Source organism: Bactrocera latifrons, unplaced genomic scaffold (assembly GCF_001853355.1).
Source record: "Bactrocera latifrons isolate USDA-ARS-PBARC rearing strain unplaced genomic scaffold, ASM185335v1 scaffold_268, whole genome shotgun sequence".
Taxonomy (NCBI): Eukaryota; Metazoa; Arthropoda; class Insecta; order Diptera; family Tephritidae; genus Bactrocera; species Bactrocera latifrons.
This window is the reverse complement of record NW_017536274.1, coordinates 1-9,686: the sequence shown is the minus strand read 5'-3', so window position 1 is coordinate 9,686 and position 9,686 is coordinate 1. Positions and strand designations below refer to the sequence as shown.

Here is a 9,686-nt window from a genome sequence, read left to right as displayed (position 1 = left end):
CCATTAAATGGAGAAATAAACATGTTTTGGTAGTAAAGGCACATTTCAGCGAATTTCCAGAAGTGTACACAATTCCCAACGGAGAGGCTGAACCAGTAGCGAACTTTGTGACCGAGAAAGGAGTGTCAAAGCTCCTCTAATTTAGGAGACGGTGGAAACTGGGTATCAGGAAAGCAGATGAAATTTACTCCAGTAAGAGAAGGACAGGCAGTATCCGTAATGACGAAATGAAAAACATAAATGATACGTGCTTGGTGCGGTAGATATGTGTAATCGTGGAGGGCAAAGGAAGAAAAATTAGATACTTAAATACAATAGAATCGACGATATATTACTAGCCAGCGATATTCGCAGTTGCCAGAATGTTTGAGTGGAGAAGTAGAGTGCAGCCATGATAAGAGCTAATGAGATATAAATAAAAAACTTATTACCTTACTTATTATCATTACTTAATAATGAGTAAAAAGGCATTAGGTTGGAATTAGAAATAAGGATAAAAGTATATGCATTAAATTGCGACTTTTATTTAACAATCGGGTGAACGAGCCAGAGAACGTACATTTATAGAGAAGGTTCAACCACGGACAAGCGTGTGAACTGTCAAGAGCCATGAATTTTCTATTAGTGGATTTCACCACTTTGACTCGGCAGGAGAAATTTTACCAGAAATGAGTGAACAGAGCTGAGAACTCAATGAGAATTGTCCTCTGAAATGTACATTGCTTTTACAAACGCCTGTTGGCCTTTTGGCTTATATTTTTATACGTTTACATGCTATCATATCAATTGATATGAATATGATTTTGCGAATTTTTATGAATTCATGCAAATTGATAACATTATTTTTAATTTATGCAATTCTCAAGCAATTTTTGTAATTAATGGGCAAATGTGCTCCTTTTTAAATATTTCTTATATTTGATAATGTAATATAATTTCATATGTATACATATACATATTTGCTACACATGTATGTACATATATGATATATTATCATAATATCATAAAAAACTTAGTATATTACAACAATAATATATATCTATAAATTATACGTTCTCTGAACGAACTCAAAAGTGGGTCGCAAGGTGTACAATTTATCGAGAAATGCGCGACAATATTTTTTGTCCTTTCTGCAGTGTGTTTGGTCGTAAAATAATCGATAGAATATTGCTAATAATGTCTCAAAGCGGGTAATTCAGTTTTTTGAGCTATTTTCTGTTTTGCTATATATAAATTTTCTAATATAAAAGAATAAGTGTATGTATAATGCCTTTTGCAGATATTAAGTGTATTCGGGAAGTGAGCAGCGAAGACAGTGTAAGTCTCTATAATTACCTTAAGTATTTTGTTGATTAATTTACCTATTTTTCAGAATTTTAAAGCTGAAAACTTAATAAAACATACTGCAAAAAAGTGGAAAACACGAACTTGTGGCGAAAGAGTTGCGTATGTTGTTCTCGAATTAAGTGAGCCGCAAATAATTACAGGAATTGATATTGGAAATGAACATTCTGCTTTCATAGAGGTATTGGTCAGCAAAACTTGTTGCAGCACAAATAATTTTACTGTAAGTTTAATTATACAAGAAAGTTTGGTTGTAAATTGGTTTCGAAAACTTTTTTTTAGGAAATTTTGGTGACTTGTTCGTTTATGACCCTAATAGAGAGTAAGAATTCCACAAATGTCAATCGAGTTCGTTGTTTTGGTAGAGACGCTTTAGTACCCACCGCAACATCCGAAAAGTGGCAGTTTATTAAAGTGATTTGTAGTCAACCTTTCAACAAACACGTACAATATGGGATATCGTTTATTAAATTACGTGTCGATTCCGAACCAAATAAGAAAATTACTTCTCTTGAACATAAGAAATCAATAACTACAAATGATTTGGCTAACGTCTCTGAGCCACTAAATACTTCCCAACTGGGTAAATTTAGAATGCGGGAAGAGTCTCCAGAATCTGAATCAGAAAGCTCCTCATCGCTATTTAAAAGATGGAAAGCTTCTGAAATGAATAATGATTCAAAAAGTTCTCCAATAGAAAAGAAAAGTGTAAAAACGAAAGAACCAGTAAATAAAAATTTGGCAATTTGCTTAGACCGTAATCGAAAAGAACTTGGTTTTGGTAGCGAAGAAACGAGTGGTGGTGAAATACTTTCAGTTAAAAAACAAAGATTATTGGAAACTATAGAGATTGAACGTCACAAACTGCAAGCTAAAACTGAAAAATCCAAAGTTTGCAGCGACAGTAAGAAACCAATTAAACCTTCTTCCATGGAAAATAAAAGTCACGAAAATATCGAGGATAAAGCAATAAAGAGACTCGACAACAAGAGTTATGATATAGTCTTAAAGCAAAGTGAGAAACGTCTAATCTTTCGTCCATTCAATGAGCTTCTAAAAGGCACTGTTTTAGTAATCAGTGGAATACAAGTATGATACATAGAAGAATATGTAGTTTGTTATCTATAATTAAATAACTTATTGTTTTTCAGTAGAATCCCGATCGTTCAGATATTCGGGATAAAGCTTTGTCAATGGGAGCAAGATATAAAGCTGATTGGGGAACTGATTGTACACATTTAATGTGAGTAAAAGTATTTTATATGTATATAAGAGTTTTTGGAAGGCTTTAATTTTGTAGAGGGATATATATTTCAAGGTAATTACATCTTTTTTATTATACAATTATGTTTATTACACATAAAATAAATTGCAATATTTGTACATGAAATTATCTACGACTTCGAAGTTATGACGGTCAACAGTGACGTGAGAGCCAAGTAGTGACTGCGACGACTGTTTGTTTGATGATAGGAGATATTTCGTCTTGTCCTCGTTCACCGACAGACCCACTTTCTTTGCTTCCTTATCCAGTCTGGATAATCTACTCTATCGTCATTGATTGGGAAAACGAGTTCGCCTTCACCTGGCGGTATACTTTCAGTGCCATTCAGGAAACTGGAGAAGTGTTCCCTCCATGATTTTAGTTTGCTCTGTCCATCAGTCACTAAATCACCTCTGGGGATTCTACAATAGTATGCTCCGGTCTTGAAACCTGTTAGTCATTTAGTAGGATTTTCAAGCATTACCCTTGTCGGTCAGCTTGTCAAGCTTTTTATACTCACGCATTTCGGCCTCTCTCGTTTTCTGCCTGCAAATGCGTCTTGCTTCCCTCTTCAACTTCGGTAATGTTGCGAGGTAAAATTCAAGGCATGATCTGAATAATATTTCGTTTTTTCCATGTTTTTGTGGGCTCTGAAATAAATCATTGGTTTTGACCTTATTATTTGTGTCACCAGTGTGAGTAAAGGAACTATTATTTTTTTGTTAGTAGTGGTAAACAGAAATACCAAATTTTTTTATTCACGCTTTAGATCACTTTTTGTTTTGCTATGTTTTAATATTTTTCGGCAAAAAAATAATTTTGCAGATAGTATGATTGCTGTGGGCATCAGTCTCTAAAGTAGTATGATTGCTATCTGCCAAAATAATTTTTTTTTCATAGTTCGTAATATATATATTTTGTTTTTATTAATAAATACCAAATGTCCCTTCTATCTTACAAAAAAACTCATATTCATATTTATGAGTAATGGATTATTATTATTATAAATATTATTACTTTTGTTTTCTTATTATGGATGGGTCAGTGGATRCACTCATTGAAATATTTTTCCATATTTCCAAAAAACTCTTCATATACATAAATATGTATACGTAGGAAATTGCTAATTAATTTACTTTTTTAGATGTGCTTTCAAAAATACACCAAAATATAACCAGGTGAGGGGAAAAGGTAGAATAGTTACACGTGAATGGATAGAAGACTGCTACAAACAAAAAAAATGCTTGCATTGGCGAAGATATGCTTTGGATAGCAGTGATCTTAATCAGCCCCACAGTGAAGAAGAGGTTCTAGATGAATCGTTACGGCCTATTGAATCATCGGTTAACAACACTATATCCAAGGAACTTGACTTAAAAGTCCCAACATACAACCTCTCTAATAGATCTATAAATTATGCAGTTTCATCAGGCAGTGACACAGATGATGATATTCAACGCGTTTTACAGAGTAATACTCATAAACCTAATATTGCAAATGAAACAAAAATATCCAGAAGAAAAGGAGAYTTTGATGTGTCTACAGAAGAAGAAGATTTTTTGGACGTGAAGGCAAACTTGGTACGAAAAGCGATGCTTAAATAACAATGTCTTTATGTGTATTTGTTGAGAATTGAGATTTTTATAAATATGGATGGAAATTCAATGAAAATAAAGATCTAAGTTTGTAAAAAATTAGTGGATATTGAAGATTTGCTGAATTTTGGTAACACCCCGATTTGTGAGCAATATCTGAAAATGATTAACTTGGAATAGCATGTATTTGTCATAAAGTAAAACATTTGCCCGTTAAGTTGAAATAGACGTGAAAACCTATACCTTGCCATAAGCTTAGATAAAGTTGACATTGTAGATGGGTGGAATCGGACCATTGCAGCATTAAAAAATACCGTTAATCGACATCTTATAACGTGTTACGTCCAAAAACTGCCATCGGAACATAACTTTTCAAGTACCCAGATACCGAATTTGTGGGCCCCAGTGGCAATGATCAATACAATTGGTAAAATCGGGTAAATATTTCCTTAGCTGACATAAACATTCTTAATATACGAATTTCAAAGTTTTGACATTAAAACGTATATTGGTGGTAAACAAAATAAACATAAAGTACTGTTGTCAAGTATTTTTACATAATGATAAGTGATCAAACCTATATTTTTTAAGCTCTGAAATTCGCGCTGCTAATTAGCAGAATTGAGTACGTGCGTGGCAGAAATATACCTAAAATGGCTGAGAATAAATAAAGAGAATAGCTTTGTAAAAAAATATATCAAATATACAAAGTCACAGAGAATGTAAAAAAGCATTCTCTGAGTGACATATGATGCTTATATTGAATTATATGAACCATTGTCACAAAATGGTAAGAATTTTAATTTTTTTTACAAAATCTGCAAAAATTAGCGAAGATTATTTTAATTTTTTTCTCTTTAACTTTATTTTTTAATTTTTAAATAAATTAATATTATATCGACTATTACAAAGTGAAGATATGTCAAATGAACTTCTTTTCTTCAAAGAAAATTGATGACCTTCATACATTCCATATGTACATACATTCATAATAACAAGTGTCGCACGCATTTTTCGCATCTCCTTTGTCACGGTCAACCAATGGCCGAAGCTCTCGTATTGTCAAAGAGTCATCACAACGTTGTGTTGTTCTTAGAAATTCCGAGCTGTGCCGAAAGAAACTAACAAACGATCGCCGATTGCTACCGCTTCCCTTGCCGCAGTAACAGTTTCGCCTACAAACTAGCGTAAATGTGTATACATATGTATGAGCTTGCATACATATCGACACTGATTTTTGCGAGCCACGGAAAAATATTTTAGAATTGGCAAATATTGTAAATCGCCAACAGTTATGTTGTCACTTTTCTTACTTAGAACAAACACCAGAAAGATGTTCAATTTATGATTTTTAGCTTTTGCCATCGTCGCGAAAAAACGCTTGTTGGCAAAGGCAAGCAACAGAGTAAGACGATCCTTGCTCAATTTGCCACCATTACAACTTTGGCCATTTAAAGACAAAGGAAGACACTTGTAAAAAAGACCCGTTTCATCCGCGTTGAAAATATTCTTGGGCTCATACTTCTCTATTAACTTTTGAATGTTTTCTCTTCACTTCATTATCAACGGCCGCGCTTTCACCGCCAACTTTTTTGAAACTTACATTATTTCTCTTCTTGAAATTGTCCAACCAGCCATTACTTGCGTTGAATTGTGTTTGAGGCATACACCTTTGCTTTTTCTTTTAGTAAATGTCCTCCAACTTAAATAGTATTAGATTCTCGGCATTGCAAAAACCAAGTGAGTACTCTCTTTTCTAATTCCGGATATTCCAAATACAGATCACTTTTTTTCAAAATTGATGTGATAGTAGATGGCGCAATACCGAACCTTTTCGCAATTTCTAATTGTTTTTAACCACTTTTTACGGCAAGAATAATTTTTTTTTAATTGGCAATATTTTGCACTTACGAGAACTTGACATCTTGCGTCCTAATTGATACTAATCTACGCAAGTTGTAGAAAACAAAGCAAAACTTATGAATAAGCGTAACTGTAAAATAATAACGGTTAAAAAACGTACTATGTTTTCGTCACGTACGGTTTATTGTGAAAAAAATACGAGTTGTAGAGGCTTTTGATACAAATTTTTCAATTTTTGTCTGAAGAAAAATACGAGTTATCAAAGGGACCGAAATACATACATTTTTCGCGAATTTTTCTAGGGACCGAAGAAATACTATGAAATATCAAGGTTTTTCGCTTATCGAAGTTTCACTGTATAATGAAATGCCGACAATCAAAATCTCGAATTTTAGAATCCCGACAATCAAAACACCGACAAATCAAGAAAAGGTGGCGTTGTTCGTTCGAGGCCCAATCTTCATAATCAGGGAAAAAATTAGATTTAAATGAGGAGTAATGAGAGAGCCTCGTATCATATCATCCTTGGTGGTAGTTTTCAAACAGAATACCTAATTTTGTTCGATGTACACTTTAGTTTCCTTTATTGTTTTGCTAGGATTTAAATTTTGATTAAGATATTTCATGAAAATTAAACTATCTTATACGATTGGATTTAATACATGTAGTTCAAGACGAAAATGTTTGAAGTCGGACCAAAAATTAACCCAGCTTAAATATACTGCATGTAATGATTTTCGTTGTTATAGCATTTTATTTTAAATAAGTGATGTGAAAAGCTATCAATCTTAATGCAATCAATCCAATCTTTCAATTCTTATATTGTATGTATATATGTGGCAACTACGCCACGCCAGCCTACAGCTGATTTTGCTAACAGCACCCATCTGCCATCTCTCTCCAACGACCGGCACTCACCAGCCATTACGCGGCGTGACGACTCAATGAGTCGGCCATTACGACTGACGACTCTTTGTCTTTTACTTCAACCACTCGAGGGAACGGACCACACGTTTRGCGCTCCGCCGTACTTTTATCCAACTTTATCGTCAAACATTAAAAACGTAAAATAACTATTTTTTGAATAAGACGCTTTAAAAAATATAGTGAATTTTGTAATAAATGGACAATCTTATAATAACKTAGAATACGATTACTCCATATATATAATTTTATTTATGAATAAAACCGAAAACAATATTTCCGTTGTAAGAATTCACGGGGTAAAACTTTAAACATTCTTCCAAATTTGAAAATGATTTATGGTTTATGATTAATTTTCTAATTTGTTTGTTCATAATATTCGAAATAATGAAAAAGGGTAAATCATTTATAATTTTAAACAATAATTTTTACAATTTTTATTATAGTTATCAACATTTTCGAAATAAATTTAATTAATCTCTATTCGTATCGCATATTTAATATTATCATTAGATAACATTTCTCAATTTATAATATTTCCTATAATCTTGTTGAATGCGAAACATGTACCTTTGTATAATTGAACTGAATCCAAATCCGCTAGAGTAACGTTCCGTGAGATTAATGGTGTTTTGGTGGATGGTACTCTATCACTTCGAAATGCTGAGAAATGGTTTCGACGATTCGGAGCGGGTAAGAACGACACCATGGATAAGCCAGCCGGCGCAAGACCTGTGACGCCGAATACCGATCAAAAGTTTGATGTTTGGGTGCCGCATGATTTGACGCAAAGAAACCTTCTGGACCGAATCAACGCCTGCGATATGCTGCTGAAACGGAACAAACTCGAACCATTTTTGAAGCGGATGGTGACTGGCGACGAAAAATTAATAACTTACGACAATATCAAGCGAAAACCGTCGTGGTCGAAGGCCGGTGAATCGTCCCAAACAGTGATCAAGCCGGGATTGACGGCCAGGAAGGTTTTGCTGTGTTTGGTGGGTTAGGAAGGGAACCATCCACTATGAGCTGCTCCCATATGGCGAGACGCTTAATTGTACCATCTACTGCGAACAACTGGACCGCTTGAAGCAGGCGATCGACCAGAAGCGTCCAGAATTAGCCGACATAAAAGGTGTAGTTTTTCACCAGGACAACGCCAGACCACACACTTCGTTGATGGCTCGTCAGAAGCTACGAGAGCTCGGATTATAAGTTTTAAAGCATCCACCATATAGCCCGGACATAGTGTCAGGTGATTACCACCTGTTCCTGTTCATGGCGAACGCACTTGTTTGGGTAAAGTTGAACTTAAAAGAGGCTTTTGAAAAGTCGCTGTCCGAGTTCTTAGCAAGTAAGGAGGGGGGCTTCTACGAGGGAGTATTACAAAGTTGCCGTTTAGATGGAAACAGATAATCGAACGAAAGTTCAGATCACAGTAATACTTTATATAAAGCATTGAATAAAGAGCAAAAATCGGAAGGGAGATATTTGACAACCTTATATATCTGATATTAATGATCAATTGAAGTAATTCAACACTTCACCATAAGAAGACTGCTCAAGCGTTAGTTAATTTCATTGGTTTAAAATGAAGAATGAACTTGTTTTCGGCAATCCCCAGACAGTGGTAAGTTCGGTAACATTTGTGAGCCATTATGCATTCATCTCAAATTATGATTGAAATTTTTCGCAACACTGCAACAATTCTGTTATTTTGCGATGTTAGATGTTGCGTTAGGTTTGTTATGAATGCCTGTGCGTCGTTCGCCCATAATTTAGCAAAGTAGTGCCAACTCCGGCAACAGTTAATGCGATTCTCTGTTGTGATATTAGAAATGTTTTACCGGTTCCACATGGTGCGAAAAAAATCGTCTTTTTCAGTAGCTAATATCAATATAATCCTTATACATATGCATGTATGTATATGTATACGAAAATCATTATACTCTAGCTTCTATGTATTATTATTATTTTTAAATTAATTATTAAAATGATTCTTACATGAACTTTGAACGTACATATACTTAGCATTTGAAATATATTTTTTGTATTTTTGAATTGTATTGATTTAAAAAGAGATAAATAGTATCCTATGTCTATCCCATGTATATAAGTTATCGTGCTTATTATTTCAACTCCAATTTTTTTTTTTAATTTCTTAAGGTCCGTATGACCTTCTTTATTCAAAATTAAATTGCAAGTAATTTACATTTTATTCTTAAGCTAAAAAGTAACCTTATTCTACCCGTCCCGTAACTTACAATTCTTTTGAATTGTAGCTTTGGCGGCTCGTGGAGGATGTTACTTCCTGTTGTCAAATATCAGCGTCAGCTGTAATTGTATTAGTGTCAACTACAATTTTTAATGTTGCTTATGTTAACTCCTTCGCCGTCAAATGTCCAAACTTAGAATTTCTTCCTCTTGGAACGATGGTTAATTCGGTTGTAAAATTGCTGCTAGCTTTTTGCTGCTAAATTTTTCATTAAACGAGTACATTTAGTTTTCTATCCACACCGTGGAATTATGGTATTCTACTGCATATGATCCGGAAAGATTTATGTTTTGGCTGTCAATTTTTATCGTACTGTTGTATTGGTTTAGTAATATAATGCCAGGTGATATATTTTCTACCAATGATATAAGTTAATTATTTAATGCAATCACCGTCGAACTGTCATCGTAACCGGTTGCTT

General features: G+C 34.0%; 1 protein-coding gene across 1 annotated transcript; it reads left to right on the top strand.

Annotated features, from left to right (window-relative positions):
* Positions 1–1,165: 1,165 nt before the first annotated feature.
* On the top strand, positions 1,166–4,313 carry LOC108969852 (DNA repair protein XRCC1). Its single transcript, XM_018934833.1, has 5 exons — positions 1,166–1,317; positions 1,373–1,567; positions 1,627–2,433; positions 2,499–2,587; positions 3,753–4,313. Exons 1-5 carry the CDS (start codon positions 1,267–1,269, stop codon positions 4,210–4,212), a joined length of 1,602 nt encoding a protein of 533 aa, XP_018790378.1. The 5' UTR covers positions 1,166–1,266; the 3' UTR covers positions 4,213–4,313.
* Positions 4,314–9,686: the final 5,373 nt, after the last annotated feature.